This window comes from Bidens hawaiensis, unplaced genomic scaffold (genome assembly GCF_021521415.1).
Source record: "Bidens hawaiensis isolate Kalapana, Puna unplaced genomic scaffold, B.hawaiensis_p1.1 tig00013123_1, whole genome shotgun sequence".
Lineage (NCBI taxonomy): Eukaryota > Viridiplantae > Streptophyta > Magnoliopsida > Asterales > Asteraceae > Bidens > Bidens hawaiensis.
The window spans coordinates 206,583-228,106 of NW_027492110.1; the positions used below are offsets into that span (position 1 = coordinate 206,583).

Below are 21,524 nucleotides of genomic sequence, written 5' to 3' on the forward strand. Positions count from 1 at the left end.
ATACATTTCCCTTTCTAGAGTTCTTGCATCGACCTTTCAGGATATGATATAATTCTGACTAATCGTACATCGCCTCATCACATGTTTCATCCAATGTTTTCACAACAGAATCGGTTATTGAATCGGCTTCCTACCGGTCTACTGATTGGACAAGATCCAACAATGGCTTTTTGTCCTAAATAAGTTTAAAACTAACACACACACACACATATATATATATATAATATATATATATATATATATATATATTCTAATAATTGATATAAAATTAATTTAATAATAATCTTAAACTAGTAAATGAATCAGTAACTTTTGGTCTGTATATGCAATGTTAAGAACATGTGGAGCCAAAAATAAACAACATAATCTTAAACTAGTAAATGAATCAGTAACTTATATTTTGAAAGTAAAAAAATAATAATAACTTAAATCGAGCCCAACCACCAGTCCATGATATTCTATCCAAGGGGTAATAACCAAATTAACCATGTTTACCAAGATAATCAACATCACTGACCTTTTAAAACTACTAATGAATCCGAGCGAGACATGTGTAATTTTACCCATCAGCTTCTAGCCTGACACATGAGCCTTTATTCCAGCATATCACATTGCCACATGTGATAACCTTGGCGCAACAAATCACGTTAATATGTGGCATTGTGACAAAGTGAAGGAACACATTACACATGTCATGTTATGATTGGTCTAATTAGTTGGTAACTAAAAAGAAAATAGGTCCATACAAACAAGTGAAAAACCACTTCAAATATTGATTACGAAGTGTTCTATGAAATGCCTCAAACATAGACAACTTCAAGGACACAAGAAAGCTTGTTTTTCGGTTGATGTGGTACTATGTTGTGGCTGATAACTTGTGCCTGTGCTTCAACAGGCAAAATGAAGTTCATATGGACAAAACAATCGTTGGTGGGAAACACACCAACTCCCACTTGTTGGATTAATCTAATCCTCAAAACCACTCTATATTTGGGCAGATAATTGGAAAACATGTCTCACGGTTTGAGGGTTTTTGGTGTGTTTGAAAAATATAATAATGGTTTTTTCAAGTGTTATAAGATTTTAATATAAGATTGTTCTTTTGTTGTTTTGAACAACAAATCATTAAAGTATTGAATTTGACATGAGGGTGTGAGCTCGAAAACGAAAGTCGACACTAATATGGATTCGCGAGTTTTAGTTTAAACTAAACGGGTGCAATTCAGTTTAAGGCCAAACAAGCAGGCTCGGGTAAACCTGAGTACCTGACGGATATGTATGTTGACCATTTAACCAATTTATTTTATTACTCTTTCCTATGTATTTTACTTTATAACTTAAACTGACTAGATATTTTATTTATCTTAAAATTTATAAATCTAAAGGCAAACGAGAAATTGGCTTCATGTTTCATAGTTTATAAACGTAACTAATTAACAAAATCTTATTTTTTTATATAAATTTGTGGTGTTAAGATTATATGCAAAATTGAAGAAAAATATTTGGTTAAACAAATGTGTTGTGTCAACATGTGAATCTGCATGATGCATTGGTGCGTTGAGTAGACATGGATGTGCTTTACAGATTTCTTTTATGTTTAGGTTCGTGTTGAGGCAACTAGTTCTCACTCATAATCAAGAAGCACTAACAATAAGTTGTCAACTCATAAGAAAACCATTCTGGATTAACTGATTCAAAGCTAGATTTAGGGGGTGTTTGGGATTCCTTATATTACCTCTTTATAACTTTTCATTAAGTTAATAAGTTGCAAAAGTGTAACTTATATAACTTTTCCTCTCACAATATAAGCAATCCCAAACACCTTATTATTTTTTAAAAAGTTAGTAAGTTATAAGTCGGTAAAAATAAGTAATCTCAAACACCCCCTTAAGTCAATGTCCAAAGGTTCAAACAATTTAAACTTTGTACTTTTGATATATATTTTTATTTACATAATTAGTTTAAAAATCTACATGAATAAACTTATGTGCCCACGTTAACTATTATTTATTATAACTGTTATCTAACAAATATACTAACAAAAAAAAATAGTTAAAGACACCTTTACTTTGATCAGTTGATGTCAACATATTATATATGTCTTTTAAAAAGATTTTAACTTTAGTTGTAATTGCAGGGGGGAGACACGTGCGTGAGACAAAAGGGTCCGTGGTAACCGCAAAGACATGCGCATATGTGGCCGCACCCAACGTTTGGTCATTTCGTGTGGGCTCCACCTAAGGGGGTGAGGGGTGGTGGATGTGGTGGCATCACTCATCACACACCCCACCCAATTGAATGGTGTCACATCACCAATCCTAAATCCATCACATGTGATGGTTTTTTATTAGGAGTGTTGGTGTGTGATGGAATTTTTTTGTTTTTGTTTTGTTTTTTTTGCAAGATTAGATGTTACAAAGATAGATAAATAAATAAAAACCGACAAAGAAATGGTTGATATAGGCCTCGTCACGTTTTCGCCAACTTAGCCGACTATTATATCATTTTTATAGCATTCAAAAGTTCAAGGTTTAATTCGTAAATTATTCTAAATTCTGTTTAAAAGAAATGTGAAAGTTAAGGGGTTAAATGTGTATATTGTATTTAAAATATAATAATAATAATACTAACAAAACCCACAGCACAACTCCTTCTTTCCTGTTAATTTTCCGGCAATCCATCACCTCCGGCGACGGCTGCCCCCCAACGGTCATAACCACCCCCCTCCCAACGGCTCTTTTTCTTGGAATCAACCCTTCATCACGCGTGACACCCATCACGCAAACCCCCTTTTTTCAGCGTGACAAGGGGGCGGCGGCGGTGTTGAAAAGCCCATCACGCGTGATGGGGAGGCCACCACGCACCGCCCCGTCCGCCCTAATGTGGTTTAACTAACAAATAGACTATGGTCTATGGGTTATTGATTTGTTTTGAACTATGAATGTTTTTATAAAACAACTAGAGTAGCAAGATATTAGAGCAAAGTAGAGTATACTTGATTAATTTTGAACAAGTAGAGATTGTGAAAATAAAAAATGTTACTACATTACTAGGTCCAATCTAAGTTTAGGGTCTTTACTTTGTTTTTGACATAAAAAAACGTAGTTTAATCTTATTAACAAATTTGGACGGATGAGTGCCGAAGTTGTTAAATATTTTATCGTTGTGGGGTTTTCAAATGCAACATAGAGACCTCCACCATTATCGCACTAGCTAACTTCATATTTAATTTAAAAGAGTTCAGAGAGTATGAGAGAGCCATGACTTCGACAATTGTGTTCCTAATGGATTGGTGAAGTTGTACATAAGCAAGCTTGCTCTCAAATCACCTTTGGGAAAGAGCTTTATGACCAGGTTGTGATCGACACACTCCCCAAAGCACCTACTGGTACACGGAGTGGTGTATAGGGAAAACCAATTCCATGATTTCTCCTATTTCCCAAAATGGGGGATGGTGTTCCCACCTATCCCCGGATGGGAAAGCCATTGACAAGTCCCGATTTACTAAGTTTTATTCACAATTTGCTTTACAATCCAGGAAAATAGTTAATGATTCACTGATTTCCATTAAAAAAAGGGGTTAGGGGGTGGTGTTCCAACTTTTTTTCGGCTGGTGCATGTTTTCCCCATTGCCGTTTCACGGAGACCGCTCTCTATGCTCTCATTGATAACAAATTGGGTAGAAGTTTTACCTCACAAGGTGTCTACGCAACCGTTTCTTTTAAAAATAAATGTCACGCGTCAACATTGTCGGTCATTACGTGAGCTTGCTTTCAAAGGAAACCTATATAATCAGACATTTCAACAAAGTGTCACAATTTAGATGGTCATGTTTTTTTGTTTTTTTTTAAAAATTTTTTTGAAGCCGCTACATACACACTTTTCATGTTTATTTTAGCATTTTCTTATCGGTTAACGTTTAGTTTGGTGATTATCTGTAACATCCCGAAATTTCTAAGTAATATTTAATATATTATTTTGTCGGGTGAAATAAACGAGTTAGTGGAACGATAATAAAATAGCAAAATATGAAGACTTAGTAGGATAATTAGATGGGTTTGGATATGGACCAAAAGGAAATATGGGCCTTCGGTCCATGGGCTTGAGGGAGTATAAATACCCCCTTAAACCCCAATCCTTTCCATTCCATCCATTTATCCATATCTGTACACACACCCAAAACACACACACCACATACACCGCCGGCGGCCGAGGAGAGGAACGAACAAGATCCGAGAGAGGGTGAGCAATTAGTTGTGATTAAACAAGTTAAACGATATCCAAACAAGCTCAAAAATGTATGATTCTTGATCTTTGAAGTTTAAAGATCCAAGCTTTATAGTGTATAAACGACCGAAAACGGGTGGGGAACGTAGTGGGTGATGTTGAACCATAACAAGGGTTTAAAATCGCCAAAATGCTTGATAGAAACCAAACAGCGGCTGGACTGGGCAACTTCGCCGCGAACTGGGCAACTTCGCCTTCAAAGCGATAACTTCGCCTTCAAAGCGATAACTTCGCCTGAGGCCAAGTTCGCCTAATTGATAACTTCGTCTGAGGCCAAGTTCGCCTAATTGATAACTTCGCTTACGGCCAAGTTCGCCTAACTGATAACTTCGCCTAAAGCTAAGTTCGCCTGATGACAACTTCGCCTAAAGCTAAGTTCGCCTGATGACAACTTCGCCTAAAGCGAAGTTCGCCCGATGACAACTTCGCCTAAAGCCAAGTTCGCCTAAGGTTTAACTTCGCCTAAAGTCAAGTTCGATTAGAAAATAGATTAAAAACGATAAGTAAAAGTAAGCTAATACTAGGCCACCAGATTAAATCAGGCGAGTATTGATACGTGTAACTTATACAGTCAGCCGAGCTCAGTTAAAGAAGGGATTTACAACTATCGGAGGAAGAAGCAGAGTTCAGGTGAGTTTCTAGCCCCATTTCCTTGTTATGTTTTTGGGGCTGTGTGCATACTCGATGTGAAGTGTGAATACACTTACCTTAAGTGGTAAGTGTATGCTATAGATGTTATACGAGGTATATATTTTATAATGCTTGTCGGTACGTGAGCGATCTTCGGATATTGCACGTATCGCCAAGGATAGTAAATTCCAAGTGGTTGATAGCGTGTATGAATGTTATGATGTGACTTGTTCATTACGTAAATACCGAACTGATATGAAGAGTGTGTTAGAAGTGGCAAGAGTCTAAGGGTGTTAGTGGCATAACGTGAGCGCGTGATAGGGAAAGCCTGTACGTGCCATCGTTATTATGTGGGTATGAATGCTATGATGTGACTTGCTTATTATGTAAATGATATGAAGTGTGATCTAGGCAGGCAGAGGTAGAGTGTGTTAGAAGTGGCAAGAGTCTAAGGGTGTTAGTGACATAACGTGAGCGCGTGATAGGGAAAGCCTGTACGTACCATCGTTATTACATGGGTATGAATGCTATGATGTGACTTGCTTATTATGTAAATGATATGAAGCATGTTGTAGACAAGTAGAGGTAGAGTGTGTTAGAAGTGGCAAGAGTGTAGTAAGAGTGTTAGTGGCATGACGATAGTACGTGGTAGGGTAAGCCTATACGTGACTACGTCATTAAAGTGGCAAAGTGGCATAACGTTATACGTTATTAAAGTGGCAAAGTGGCATAACGTTATACGTTATTAAAGTGGCAAAGTGGCATAACGTTTTACGTTATTAAGGTGGCAAAGTGGCATAACGTTATACGTTATTAAAGTGGCAAAGTGGCAAGGTGTTAGGTGTAAATAAGAGGCTAAGTGGTAAGGTAAGCAGGTTAGATGTGAAAGTGTGAATACACTTACCTTAAGTGGTAAGTGTATAGATGTTATACAAGTAGCTATTATGTAATGCTTGTCGGTACGTGAACGATCTTCGGATATTGCACGTATCGCCAAGGATAGTGATTGTCAAGTGGCTGTTAGTGTGTATGTATTCTATGATGTGACTTGCTTATTATGTAAATACTGTATTGATATAAAGTGTGCTGTAGACAAGTAGAGGTAGATTGTGATAGAAGTGGCAGAGTCTAGTAAGAGTGTTAGTGGCATGACGATAGTACGTGGTAGGGTAAGCCTATACGTGACTTCGTTATTAAAGTGGCAAGGTGGCATAACGATATTCGTTATTAAAGTGGCATCAAGTGGCATAAAGTGGCATAAGTGGCAAAGCTGTAGGGGTAATTAAGAGGCTAAGCTATAGGGGTAATTAAGTGGTTAAGTAGTGGCATGTTAGACTGTGGACTATGTGTCTTCGGATACGTATATATTGTATGTAGTGGTTGTATGATAAGTTGCTTGATTAACTAGAACTCACTCAGCGTAGCTGACTTTTAGTATGCACGCAGGTGAGTAGAATGAGACAGCTAGCTTGAGCGGGCACATGGTGGGCGAATAGGAGACTGGCATCTGAAGACTCAAAATGTTTTAATGTAATTGACGTTTATTTTGAAAGACAAGAATGTTTAATTAAGGCAAGTTTTGGATTGCTGTAACGTTTCATGAAAGTTTTTATATTTCGCGAAAGTTTTAATAAACTCTGATTTGTAAGAACTGTGTTTATGAGTAAATCCGACGCGAAAGTAGGGCTACCGGGTTCGGGGCCTTACATTATCACTAATTAAACACATCTTCAAAATTCATATGAAAGAAAGTGTAGTGTGAATGATAGTGAAAGAAATTCCTTTTCTTAGAAAAAAACGAGGCCAAACATGTTTGTGCAATGAATGGAGGAGCAAGAGAAAAGAATGAGAATTACTAATGTGAACTCTCATTTAAGTCTCCTTATTTATACACATATTATAACTTCCTATTTAATATACTATCATATTATAAATTAAAAATCAATATGAAATAATACTTATTTTTATGCAATCGCAAATGTTTTCTAGTTTTTTTTATTACGATGACTCATATAACTATCTAGTTTTCTATATTGCTTTATCTAAATTTAAACTACGCTTACCCACATATCTATTGTTATTGAATTATATTATAATTTAAATATTAATATTTACTCTGAGAGAAAAAAAAAATACTTTTACTACTTTGTAAAAAAATCAAAAGTAACATACAAAATTAAATTCAATGATAATTAACCACTGAAACAACAAATATTTTTTTGAACGGCCAATGAATCTTTCAACTGTGATACCGACTAAATTCACCACATCAGAATATACTCGTCTTCCAATTCGGGAAAAACCCTCACCTGGATACACTTGACAGTGTGGTGAGATAAAAATCGTTCAGTATAAAGATCCAACTAGTGAAAACCACTTACTCGTCTAGGCTTTCAACATCACCTGATACTTTTAAAACTAAATGATGAGAACATTAACGGAACCGAGTCACATCGAAACAACAATTACATCTAATTAATTGATATTTACACGCAATAAATTGCTCTACACTTATTTGATCAAACGTTTTAAACTTTTAATAACTACAACCATTGACCACTTAGCGTCCTTTAGCAACACCACAATATACCCACTACCATACGCTTTCCTACACTAAAATGCGCCCACCCATCTCTTTTTAAAGTACTTTCCGTATGTTAAAAGCCAGTTGTATTTGCATTCTGCACGTTCACCTTCATCTTCATCTGTTTAACAAACCAGATACCAAATTCTTCGTTTAATCTTAAACAATCAACAAAACAAAATCATACCCAGATCAACAATCGAAATGGGTATGCTGATTCCCTTCTCAAAATCACTTCTTTTTCGTTTTTAATTTCTGGGTTTTCTCGGCACTAAGATTATTAATTTGCTGTATTTATTACAATGTTTTATGACTTTCTCAGAAACCACCGGCAGGATGTACTCTCATCATGTAGAAGATGAATACCAAAAGTTCGTTCGTAGAATGAACCCGCCACGTGTCGTTATCGACAACCAATCTTGCAAAAATGCCACTGTTATTCAGGTATGCCCACCAAGTGTTTGTGTTAATGCGTCAAAGAAATTTAACAATGAAAAGTTTATAAATTGGTGGGATTTTTAAAGGGGTTTCTGTTATTTAACTTTTATTGATCAGGGGTGTTGCCAATTTCTTAATATATTGTGTAATTTGAAACAGGTTGATAGTGCTAATAAACATGGTATTCTTTTGGAAGTTGTCCAAGTGCTTACTGATTTAAACTTTGTTGTTACAAAAGCTTATATTAGTTCTGATGGTGGGTGGTTCATGGATGGTAAGTAATTAGATTTCTTCATTTTATTGTTATTGTTATTATTATTATTATTATTATTATTATTATTTTTATTTTTATAGTTAAGTTGACCGGTCAACGTTCTTGTGTTTCAACAGTCTTCAATGTTACTGATCATGAAGGAAACAAAATCACAGATGAAGGAATCTTGGATTATATTCAAAAGGTAAAGATTCTTTATTTCTTTTTAATGTTTATTATTATTATTAAACTTAGAACCTTAGATTTTATCCCAAATAAGAAAAAATGTAACTATGCTGCTATGCATCATGTAGTTGTACTGTACAAGTCATCACATTTTGGGTTCATTAGTTCATAGCTTCATAATCTTGATTTCAGGTTCTTGGCTCAGAAACCAGCTTCACTGGTTCAATTAAGTCGGTCGGTTCCGATAGAACAGTAATCGAGTTAATCGGAGCCGACCGACCCGGGTTGCTATCGGAAGTGTGTGCGGTCCTCACACATTTAAAATGTAATGTGTTAAACGCCGAGGTGTGGACCCACAACACGAGTCGGGGTTAGCAGTTACAGACCCCGAACGGCTTACCGCAATAAACCAAATGCTTTGCAATGTGCTTAAAGGTAGTAACAAGGCTCGGGAAGCCAAGACCGTGGTTTCGCTCGGTGCGGTCCACACCGAGCGAAGGCTGCACCAGATGATGCTCGAGGACCGGGACTATGATTATGAAAGAAACTGTTCGGGTTTGGATGGATTAGAACCGCAAAGGCCTGATGTGAATGTAGTCAATTGGTTTGATAAAGACTGTTCGGTGGTTACTGTTAGATGTAAAGATAGACCTAAGCTATTGTTTCGACACCATTTGCACGCTAACTGATTTGGAATATGTCGTTTTTCACGGGCATGTTGATGCCGAGGGCCCGAATGCGTACCAGGTTCGTTAACGATTTTTGGGTCTTTTTTTGTCTTTTAATGTATTTTCGTTTAGTTAACGGTATAATATGTATATATATAGGAATATTGCATTAGACATATAGATGGTTTGCCTGTGAAATCAGAAGCCGAGAGGCAACGAGGGATCCAATGTATCGAGGCAGCAATCGAAAGAAGAGTATCCGAGGTACGAAAATAATATATATATATATATATTTGTAATTGTTTAAATAATCCTGGATACGCCACTGACTAGAACTGACGTATTCGTGTAAGGTTTGAAGTTGGAATTATGCACGACGGATAGAGTCGGGCTTTTATCTGACGTGACATGTATTTTCCGTGAAAACAGCCTCCAGGTCACGAGGGCTGAGGTGGCAACACGGGGTGGCAAAGCCGTGAATACATTTTACGTCTGTGATGCCTCAGGGTACCAAGTTGACTCAAAGATTATTGATTTTATTAGGAAAGAAATCGGGCAAACGATTCTTAAAGTCAAGGCAAACCCTCAAGATTCGGATTCGAGTCCTCAAGAGTCTCCTACAAGGTTTCTGTTTGGTGGTTTATTTAAGTCGAAATCGTTTTTTAACTTTGGCCTCATTAGATCATATTCTTGAGGCACATGCTGTTTAGTCCTAGGTTTACTGTGATTCGCAGTCTAGATACAACACGTAGGGTGTATATATGTCGCTAGTTATTATTTGTGATCCAGCAAGGCGTTGTAGCGTTACCGTATATTGTATGTAAATATTAAGATTCATGGTTTGTTCTTTGATCATTTTTCTTGTTGTAGCTTCAATCAATTTTATGTGTTCATTTGTTCAAGTTTTTTAAATTTTAATTTTTAATTTTTTTTTTTATTTCTCTCATGATCTTATTTATTGTCTAAATCGATTCATATTTCAACAAATCTAGATTGAATAATAAAAACCTTTTCTATTTAATAATAATAATATGTAAGACATTCTGTTAAATTACCTAAAAGAATGGTGTGTTTGAAACTTTATGTGTTTTTTTCTTTCTTTTTCAAGAACTTTAGAATCAAAAGTGGATTTGTAGTGATTGGTCAAAGTCAAACACTGTCAAAGAGACTGCAAATGTCTGGAAGTTTCTTTAAGGTTAGATTTGAACCAGCAAGATTCACCAATCAGTTTGAGACATGCAAGGAGTGGTTGCACTGTAGTGTACAATATATCAAAGCTGTCAACTCAAAATAGATTTACAGCTGTTTCATATCACCATCATTAGGAATTGTTGAAAAGATTTGACCAGAAAAAATTGTATTGCAATGCAAAAATGAAGAATCTTTTCATAAGAAAAGTAGTTTTATTGAATATTCAAAGATGATATTATATATGAGGAGACTTTGAAACAACAAACTGTTTCAAAGACCTTTGTTGGTTTCATACTACCTTTTCCTTTAAAAAGTTGAAAATTATTTGATTATTGTACAATTGCTCTATACGAAGTAAGAAACAAAATTGTATTTTATTTTTCAGTATCGAGCTTTATTTGATCTTGTTTATCGTATAGCTAAACATTATACAATTTATAGTGAAAGAATTAAATTAACAAAAATCGAGTGTCGTGCTGTAAATTGTCCTCGTCACATCATGCAGGTTTCCAAGGCTGAACGTAGTGGGCGGGAATTTCTGGCGATTTTGGGCGATGAAGGGCGAGCACACCGCCCCCTAGGCGACAAAACGGGCGAAAAGGGCGGGGGCGATGATTTCTTCTCCCCTGCTTGTGAGTTGAGTATATTATTATTATATTTGAGTGTGTGTGTGTGATATATACATGTATATATATATGAGCTATAACACCATTACTCCCCTGCAACAAAAACCCTACCATTTGCTGGCTGGTCGCCACATGACTCAAAATGCCCCATTTTATAGCCCCTCCACTACATATAGCCTAATGATGTGCATCTGTGTGTCCATATATGAGAACTAAAAAGCACGCATAGTTAGATAAGAGAGCTGATGTGGCAACACGAGGTGGCGAAGCTATAAATACATTTTATGTATGTAATGTCTCGGGTACCTGGTTTGGCTTAAAGATTATTATTATTATTATTATTATTATTATTATTATTATATTGGTTTTAGATGCTAGCAAAGTAAGTCGATACATTATGGAAGGCGATGGAGGTCGAGGCGAAAAAGATGAGAGGGGAGGTAGCGGTAATGGAGAAAGAAGTAGTTGCCATGCGTGTGCATAAAGAACAAGGCATTTCGGCTAAACGATTTGGGATCGCAAGGGATTCTATCAATGCCTCTCAAAGAAAGTAGACATTTGGTTGTGTGGTTGTATTGGTAGTTTTGGTATGCGTTGAAATGGGGCGGGTTGGGTTGGGTTGACACAATTTTGGAATTTACATTGTGTTCTCGAGTCTCATTAAACGGGGGAGGGGAAAGAAAAGAGAGGAAAATATAAAAAATTCATGTTCCAGAGATTTTTTAAGAAAGGGAGGGAAGGGGAAAGGAGGGAAAATGCTATAATATTTAAACATATTATCATCTTCCCAAATTGGAGAGATTAGGAGAGAAAATATTTATGTGTAATTATAATTTTTATCAATTCCTAAATTACTCTTGGTTCTAACTTCATGTAATGGTTTACTTAAAGGGTATAATAGGAAAATGCATATTTCTTTTCTTTTCCTCCTAACCCGGGAACACCTAAAATGCTTGATTTCCTCCCTTTCCTTTCCTTTTTATTAAACTCGAGAACACAAAATAAAATCACATATTTTCCTTCCTCTACCTTTCTTTCCTATCGTAATTCCCCTTCCTTCCCCTCCCCTCGTTAAATGAGACTCGGAAACACAGTGTTATATTTGATTGTTTTGTTGTGGCTTCATTGATGTTTGTTAATAATAGCCTTTTTAATTATCTTTTTGAGGTGCAAGAATTGGGTATATTGGATAAACTAGTTCTGATTTCGGTCAACAAAAGTCAAAACTAGTTATCGTTAAAACTTGTTTATTAATGTGAAAACCCAACTCTGTAGAAACCAGGACTCGTAGATAAGTTTAAACCCAACTCGTAACTATTTTCTACTTATAAAAATAAAAAAAAATCCTAAACTGTAATACATTACAAAAAGATAATAGAAATTACAACACATATTTTTTTGCTTAATCGTTGTCGGCTGGTTGGTTGTTTGCACAATTCTTCGTCGTAAGCATTTTCCATATGTAAGCTTGAGTTTATTATACATTTTTTTCCATCCATACGCTTTTACTCATCTAGAGGTTGCCCGTCGGGTTTGAGCCTTTGATATCTTCTTAGGTTTGCTATAATCAAACATTTATGGATTTTACTCGTTTCATCCCATCATTACGCCTTATCCTTGTCTCTTTTGCCTTATAATGGAGTTGTAATATAGACATTAATTATAACATTTAACACACTAATTATAGAATTATTACTAAATTTGAGCAGGTCACGATTTTACATAGTTTTATCTTCTTGTTATTCAATGAGTTTCAATATTTAAAACGTAACCACCACATCTTTGTATAATTCTCTTTAGCGTGCGATCGCCTTTGATAACGAAACTTAAATTAGATAATTTAATCAGTAGATCTCTATAATCCTCTAAACAAATACGGAACACGTGCAGATATCGTTTTAAGTCGTATTACAACCAATGGCGGATCTTTCTTTGGGCCAAACCGGGCCACAGTTCCGCTACGTTTTTCGCTCGGTAGTGTATTTATGTTTTTGTAAAAATAAAAAAAAACATATGTATGTATTAAGTCCGGCCCAGCCAAGTTATTGAGTCGGGGCCAGCCTTTAATTTTTAAAAAACAAAGTTTGTTTAAAGCCGAAGAACGAGAAAACGTTTACGAAATAAACATAAAGATAAAGAAATGCTAAAAAATAAAACTCAATAAGCCCAAGCCCAAATAAATTTTAAACAAAAACATTAAGCCCAAAATCCAACCCTATCATCTGGTTGATGTTCGAACTTCGAACACAACAACAAACGAAGTTTCCGTTGTGCGATGACTGTTGTTTAACATATTGACTTGTGAGGTTTAGCAAAGAAGTCAGAACGAAGCTAAGAAGCAATCAAGTGAACTAATGAAATCGTTTGAGTATGAAATCGATTAATCGAAGCAATCAGGTGAACTAATGAAATCGTTTGGGTATGAAATCGATTAATCGACTGATCAGGCAATGTCGTTGTCTACCCAGGCCTAATGTTCGGAACTGACTCGTGTGTGAGTGAATTCAATTAATCAAAACAATCAACAAAAGCAAACAGAGTTCATGTTTGATAATTCACATTTCACCATTTTGTATTTCCTTCGATTTAACATGTTAGAGTTTGAAATTATTGTTTAACCTGACCCGCACCCGAACATCCTATTGTTCCCTAGTCAAATTCAATTAACCGCCAACAGTTTACACTCATTCTCAAAACTTAATATATACTATCAAGCACTCAAATTCAACTAACACACGTTCAAATGGTAACCCTAGTAGTATCAACAACCACCGATCCAGCTTCACTGAATCCAGCATCCGCCTTAACGGCCACCGGAATCTGGACTCCCGGCGTCTCATTTCAGGTCACATTTACAAAACCTAATCTCAATTTCCATTCAAAACACATATTTATTCATTAATTTTAACTTTTACTGTATCAATTTAGGGCGTTAGGAGCAAGGTTAACGGCGATGTGAGGTTATTAGAGCATGATCACGGTATAGTGGAGGAGGATTGTTTGGATAGCCGGTGGGAAGAGGTTACTGGAGAAACTGTTGATGAGATTATTTTTTTAAGTAAACATACCGCCGTTACGAATCGGCCGGCTCTCACTATACATCCGATCGGTATTGGTTTGATTCGTTACTTGATGAACAAGTTAACTGGTTAATTGTTATAAAACTGTTAAGTAGTTATAACTTGTTTAATGTTTAATTATTTGCTATTAATATGTAAACGGACATAAATAAATGGACATAAATGAACAGAAATAAACGAATGCAAACGAACGTTCAAGAACATAAATGAACAAACGAAACATGTGTTCATGTGCGTTTGTTTAATTATGCTCGCTCGTTTATTAAATAAACGAAATGAACATCCCGCCGAACAGTTCACTGAATGTTTGGTTCGTTTACAGGCCTAGTTAATTGCTTGTTGTTGTGTGATAGTTGTGTTGACTGTTGAGTTAGGGGTTTGGTATTGAGTTTAGGGTTTAGATGATTACTTTAGGGGATTAGGATCAGCTGCAGTAGAATTGTTTAAGATTTATGATTGTTTAGGGGAATGTTACATTATAATGTGAATTTTGTGAAAACTGAAACAGCTGATTTTTGGTTGTAAACGGATTTCAAGTGTTTTGAATTCACTCTTGTATAATGTTACATAAACTATGTGGTAGAACTCGCTAGGCGCTACGGGTGAGCAATTACCGAACTGTTCACTGAAACCGAACCGAAATTGGTTATCGGATTTTTTTTGTACCCTCGGTTAACCGAAATTAGCCGAACCAAACCTTTCATATTTTCATATATTTTTAGCTTTTATACCACCATTTCATGAATTTATTAAGCAACCATTTCATGTATTTCTAAGCAAAATTTTTCGGCCAAGTTTGATTTTAGTTATTAATCGAAATTAACCGAACTGAACTGAAAACCGATAAACTAACCGATTAACCGAAAACCAATTGGTTTATTCGGTTGAGGCTAATAACCAAACGGGACCGTGCACGCCTCTACTAGGCGCTATCGGGAGGTGCTAATAGGGATTAATTGGATTGAAATTCTATGTGTAATTTTTCAACATTATATTTATATACATATATACACATACTCATGCAAAATTTTAAATATAAATTTTCAAGTCCTTAAAATATTTTGACCCAATTCTGACCACTTTTCACCCAATTTTGACTGATTTTGACCGGATTTGGCTGACTACCAAATAGTGTCACCGATTAGCTAAAATTTAATCAGTAACTCACCGGTTACTGACTAGTCGCCGACTAATGCAGATATTTACGACACTGGTTATATAGGGTATAAGAATGAATGTTTAACTTAAAACCTTTGTTTAATGAAGATTGTGTAATGTATTTGGTAGGTGTTCCACATCTAAAAGAAGGAGATGTTCCGCCACAAGGAGGGAAACCTGGATGGGCAGCTGTTCCTAGCCCTAGGATGACGTCATGGTTGATACTGTTAAATAAACTTGCACAATCTCATAACTTGCTTCCTGAATTTGAGGTATTGTAAAAAGATTTCTTGATATTATTGGTCAATGTATGTTAATACTTTCATACATTTTACTATATTTTGATTGTAGATTACTTTGGAGGCTACTCATCATGGTCCGGTTACAAACAAGCCAACAATGTTTTTAGAGATAGGTAGAGGTCTCAATTTTTTTATTCATGTTGTATAATTATCATATTATCTTTTTTTACTTTAGTTTTTTCTTGGTTTGATTTATTTAGGTAGCACACTTGAATATTGGAAGAGGCAAGATGCTGCTCAAGTCATTGCTCAAGTATAGTACCTTTTTTAAGACTTTTATGCTATCGTTAATCCATACTTAAATTGCCACATGGTTTTGAAATATAATTCTGTAGAAGGGTGATTAGTTTATATCGTTAACAAATGAACATAAACAAACATGTCCATTTTCTTAACAAGCACGCGAACAAGAGTACCCTGTTCGTTTAATTGTTCGTGTTCGATCGTTTGTTCTGTTAAAGTTAAACAAACAAACCCAAACATGCTTCGTTTGTGTTCGTTAGGTTTTTTTACAAGCCTAAGCTCAATTGACATTAAAAGTGAAGCCTTTAAACAAATTTCAAATTAATCACCCTTAAAAGGTTTCACTTATGTGCTTGGCTAATTTAGCCTCGTCAATCTGCCACACCCAGGTCTAAGCTTACGTCCCATTATCAAATTTTCTCTTAAACTTTTTGAATTTTGAAGTTAGTTTGGGAAGGACTTGGAATCGGTGGAGGTGAAGCAGTTGGAAACTGGAACAGGTACTATCAAAATCTTGTCATCTGTTGCCACTTAATAATTATTATTAAACCGTTGCATACCTAACAAATTACTAAACTCTTTTTTCTCTTCCAGTATGTCGAGTAATAAAAAGGTCCTTCTTGGTATTGGGGGCGGCCATTATGTACCTCGCCACATGGACATTGTCCTGTAAGCTATTTGCACATTTTAATAAGTAACTTATCTATACTATATATAAAGCATGAGTGAGGGACCTCTTAAATTTTAAGAGGTACCAAACTTCTTGCTTTTAGTACAAACTATAATGCATAAGATTAAGACATTTTAGGGACAATTTTTTCTTTTGACAATTTTGTCTTTTAGCAAAAGCAAAATCATGTTACGGTTTATTTTTAATTTATTCAAGTATAATTACAAGTTTGGTCCTTTAACTTTAATCACATTTTGTTAATTTATATAACAGTTACATATATACCCCTTATTTTAAACCAACTACCCCGACGACGTTTAAACATTTAAAACTTTTTTACACGCTAATATTTTTTAAAAAACATTATACCATAAAACGAGTATTTTATTCTCTTTAATTTGAGTATGATATTGCTATACTTTTTTCATTTTATAAACTTAACGTGTTACGTGATTACCATTAAAGACGGAAAACAAATCAAGCGGGTTCGGCCATTTGGATCATGGGTCTAAAAAGCCATTTGGATCATGGGTCTAAAAAGTTAAGGTTGGAATGAGTTGATACAAAAAGGTTAATTTGGTTTGAGTCGGGACGGGTTTGGGTTGAAATGGGGTCAAGTCATAACGAATGTTGGTTAGAAAATTGTCAAGCGGAACGAGTCGTGGGTCAAGACGAGTTCAATGTAGCATTACGTGCGCACTAACACCTGATTGAGCGCTCAGTCGTTGTGTGACGTGCTTACTAACACCAGTTAAGATTCCAATGCCGCAATACGAGCATACTATCGTCGGGTTACGCGCGTACTATTGTGAATCACGCACATATAGAGACAGTAACACCGGTTACGCATCTGATGTCATGTTTGTGTGCATACCTCGCTGCATCGCGCGGGCACGCAGCTAGTATATCATTAATATATAGCATTGATCTTTTTATTAACTTTTTATGTATATTTTTCAGGAAGGGTGGTGTTTGTGTTGGTCATTTGTTGTCTGGATATTCATTGCCAATGGAAGAACCCGTCGAATCAAAAGGTGAGAAAAGCTTAAATAATATTGGTGGGACGTGGAAACATGCGATAAAGGCTGCGTATGATGCTACGGTTGAAGGTTTTCCTGGTGGGGAAATTATTGCTCATATTGATCAAAAGTAAATATTTCATGTTATGGAGTATTAGAAACCAATTAGTGTAGGGATTATATTAATTTCAGTTGAATTAAACTAAAAAGTGTTTGTGAAACTGACAGGAGTTTCAAGGGCTGGCAAAAGAAGGCGATTGTTGAGTATTTAGGAGAACAGAATATTAAAATTGGTAAACCAGGTGATTTCTACTGATATCAAGATTTTTATGGTAATTACTTTGTGGTCTATTCTAGCTTCTGATTCTTGTACCTATTAGAGATGAGTTTTGCTACCTGATTATGTGTATTGCTGAGGAAAACTGCGCCAGTTAGTACTGTATTTTATGTCAGTTAAAACTTTAATAAAACTTTTTTTTATTATTTTCATTATTCTAGTTAGCAAGTACTAAACACTAGACACGACACGACACATTTACCTCACATAGGTAACAGTACGACATGTATGCTGCCACATAGATAACCAGGGTGGCATTGTACGTGTTTGGTTACGTGTACGAAACAAACCTTCTAAGGAGCATATATTGTTTCGTATTGGTAGATATTTTCTTTTTTAGTTTATAGCATATAATGCTTGTTTTTCATTGTTGTTAGTGTATCTGATTATTGAGTGGCATCTATTCACTGCCATTTCTCAAAAGCAAAACTAGTAAAAATACTTTAGGTCCACCCTTGGGTTAAAAGGTACGAGGCGCTGCAAGTCGTTTTGGTCCCAAAATCCGAGGCATGAAGCTCACTTATGTTCAACCAAATAAGTTTTTGTTTGCAACTATAAGTTGCATGTCTCTCGTCTGTTTTACGTATAAACTTGAGTAAACTGCGGTTTCGTCCATGTTGTTTGTCCAAATCTGCAGTTTTAGTCCAACGGTTTTAAATTTGCGATTTTCGTCTATGTGGTTTCATTTTACTTGCAATTAAACCCGACCACACTAACCCCGTTATGTTTGTTCGTTAAACCCATCAGCGTGCCCCTCATGTGATGGGCAGTTTTGTCCATTTTCTCCCAAAATAAACCCCAACCCTAATTCGCAAGCCGTTTCGCGTGAGGGGCTGAGGTGTAATTGGGAAAAAAGGACAAAATTGCCCCTCACGTGAGGGGGGGCCGCTGATGAGTTTAACAATAAGACTTAACGAGGTTAGTGAGGTCGGGTTTAATTGCAAGTGAAATGAAACCACAGGGACGAAAATTGCATATTTATAACTATTGGACTAAAATCACAGATTTGACAAATCACATGAACGAAAACCGCAGTTTACTCTATAAACTTATTTATCTAATAAACCTATTATAGTTTCTTAATTTCTGAATTGTTTTTACATGTAAACCTTCTAGGGACTTTAATGTTTGAATAAGAGAGAACGTGCTTAGTCACTATATGTGGTTGTAATGTTTGAAAATACGTGTGTATTCTGACTTTATAAAGTCAACTATCTTACGATATCTAAATGATTTTTTTTGTACATATCCAGGAAATACGCTGTCCAATTGTCCGTGATGCATTTGTTTTAAAAAATTTAAAATCTACGCGGTGACCTTTGTTCTATTTTATTATTATTATTATTAGTACTAATCAATATTATTATATCAAGTTCATGTTATGATCTCAATTAGTTAACGTAACATACTGAAATGATAATTTAAACATTAAGCTAAATATCATTAAGAAAGAAACATCACGTGTCACATGTACTTGGTATTATAAATGTTATACAAGCAAAGTGCTTCAAGGCATTTGGGTCTTAACCACTAATCGCGAGCCGAGATATTCATACTAAAAATACATGTTATTGATAAGCTTTGTTTAAAATTTTTGGAGTAGTTATAAGTTCGAATATATGGTGTGTATTCTGACTTTTATAGTCAAATACCAATCAAATATAAACCAACTTTTCTAGTGTACACATCCAGGTCCAAAATACGTTGACTATTACTCTGTTCTATTAATACTATTAAATCAAGTTCATATTGTGATATGGATTACTTAACATAACATGTAGAAAATAATAATATATATATAATTAATGAGGAAACTTCACCCTCACAAGTAGAGGGGCCTGTTACTATGTTTAGTCCAAATCAATGAGAAAATAACGAACCTGTCTAGTAGTGTATTGCTATTTTAGTGAAAGTGTGAAACAGTGGATGGCATATAAGTGAATAACATTAAAAAGATATGATGATAAAAATGTTTTTTTTTTTTTTTTAATTTTGAAAAGGAAAAAAATTATATTATCTATGAAAACAATCACTTGATGTATGTTTTGACTTTTGACCTATGAGTTTTTATATTGGGGTTACGTTAATTAATTTGACCAATGAGTTTTTATATTTGGGTTACGTTAGTTAGTGTTATCCTATATAATATTTATATTGCATGATTTAATAAAAATGAATTTGGTTTGTTTTATCAATTACCTAGAAATAACATAAAGTCAAAACATGTACATTTTTTTATGTAGACTGAAAAGGTTGATGGGATAACACCCTAAGTGGTCTGGTCCTGATATGGATGAAAAAACAAATGATGGTGATCATATATATGGTAGTCAATAAAAGGAAACTAAGGTCATCCTTTTAGATGAGTGAATCGCCTCAACAAATCAAAGAAAAGTAGAAAACCAATAACAAACTAATAAAATGTTCACAATTATGTTAAGGTCCTTTTAGATGACTGATTATGTGTGCCAACAAGCTAGAGACAATTAATATTAACTGTGCATAATTATGTGACATATTTGGTCTCGATGTTAATATCTGATCTCGATGATGGACCACATCACATGCCACATTACCTTAGCAATTTGGTTTATCTCTATGGTTTGTTAGTGTGCCCGCATCACTCATAGGCTAAAATGAAGTAGGCTTTCACAAAACGATTTCTCTAGATATATAAATGCATATCTTCATATCAAAGTTTGATCACAAAGGGACCAAACTCAATGTGACGAGACTAACAGATGTTGTGTATATATATAATTATGTAGCGTATGATTGTTTCTTATCAAGGTTTAAGGATATCCTAAAGTCAAGTCATGTATAAATATCTTAAAGCTACAAAAGCTTAGCATAAATGTTTTAACGCACAAATGCAGTTTCGAATTTTAAAACTACTTATCATGTTAAATATGAGTATAAAAGCTATATTATTAAGATAATAATCTAATAGTAACAACTTAACTTTGTAAGAGCACAAGTTATGTCAATCTTTAATCTTTTACTATCATTAGGTGTCATTTTAGCGTCATATCATCGCCTTGCTCCCCCCCCCCCCACACACAATCCTTCGGATTATGTTGGGCCATGCACTATGCTCCTAGCTCCATCCTCGCTACACCATCGTATTAGTTCGGTATACGTAAACTCAAGTTCGAATCTTAATGTGTGTATCTGATTATAATAGAAATTCATAATTTCCTAAGAAACTTGAGAAATAATAAGATGGATGGAGCTATTAATTAAAGGGACATCGAAGACACCGGATCAAACTAATTAAAAATTAATTTGTCAACACGGCAACATAACCCATAAGAATCATTAGTTACAACATCATCATACTCTAACAAGGCCAGCTATGACGTAGGGCCGGGTGGTCGACCGACCCCGACTTGACAACCATATATATAAATTTTTAACGTATAAACCTAATTACTGATAGTTAAAAAAACATAATCTGACTAGAGTGAAATTAGAGAGTGCGGTAGTCTTTCGTCCAAAAAAAAATATAAAAATTAAATATTAAATATAAGTATCTATATACTATATATAATACATCAAACAAGGGCAAATTAAGACACTCATTTTTAAGTAATTAACACTAAATTCTTGAGTTTTTTTCCATGGGATAAGAAAGGAAATGATAAGATTTTAATTTGAATCTTCATTATTGAGTTTTTTTTATAAAAGAAATGATACGAAAACTTGGGTGTTTTAAGTCCCAAAGTTTTCTTGCCAATTTGGCATGATTTGGAAAGAAATGAAAGGATAAATATTTAAAATTACCACTTTACCCTTCAATCTACATCTAATAATTGTTTTAAAAAGGCTATATTTGTAAAACTACACATTTTT

The 21,524-nt window shown here is 35.0% G+C and overlaps 1 protein-coding gene, 1 long non-coding RNA gene and 1 pseudogene across 3 annotated transcripts in view; 2 read left to right on the forward strand and 1 right to left on the reverse strand.

Moving 5' to 3' along the window:
- LOC143543483 (uncharacterized) overlaps positions 1–21,524 on the reverse strand; it is a 195,438-nt gene that overhangs the window by 135,283 nt on the left and 38,631 nt on the right. The gene's annotated exons all lie outside the window — the stretch shown is intronic.
- LOC143543478 (ACT domain-containing protein ACR4-like) lies at positions 7,372–9,304 on the forward strand (annotated as a pseudogene). The gene is made up of 5 exons (XR_013137081.1): positions 7,372–7,709; positions 7,824–7,945; positions 8,099–8,213; positions 8,330–8,397; positions 8,571–9,304. The product of XR_013137081.1 is annotated as an ACT domain-containing protein ACR4-like (transcript).
- Positions 13,589–17,933, forward strand: LOC143543479 (D-aminoacyl-tRNA deacylase-like). Its single transcript, XM_077035790.1, has 9 exons — positions 13,589–13,708; positions 13,792–13,972; positions 15,231–15,373; positions 15,453–15,516; positions 15,604–15,656; positions 16,091–16,146; positions 16,241–16,315; positions 17,277–17,465; positions 17,564–17,933. Exons 1-9 carry the CDS (start codon positions 13,607–13,609, stop codon positions 17,649–17,651), a joined length of 951 nt encoding a protein of 316 aa, XP_076891905.1. The 5' UTR covers positions 13,589–13,606; the 3' UTR covers positions 17,652–17,933.

Bases quoted from the DNA above. Each gene is read 5' to 3' on its own strand.
- LOC143543479 (XM_077035790.1), top strand. From the start codon at position 13,607: ATGGTAACCCTAGTAGTATCAACAACCACCGATCCAGCTTCACTGAAT. The intron at 13,709-13,791 runs GTCACATTTACA...GTATCAATTTAG, and splicing joins CTCCCGGCGTCTCATTTCAG to GGCGTTAGGAGCAAGGTTAA. The intron at 17,466-17,563 runs GTAAATATTTCA...TGAAACTGACAG, and splicing joins ATTGCTCATATTGATCAAAA to GAGTTTCAAGGGCTGGCAAA.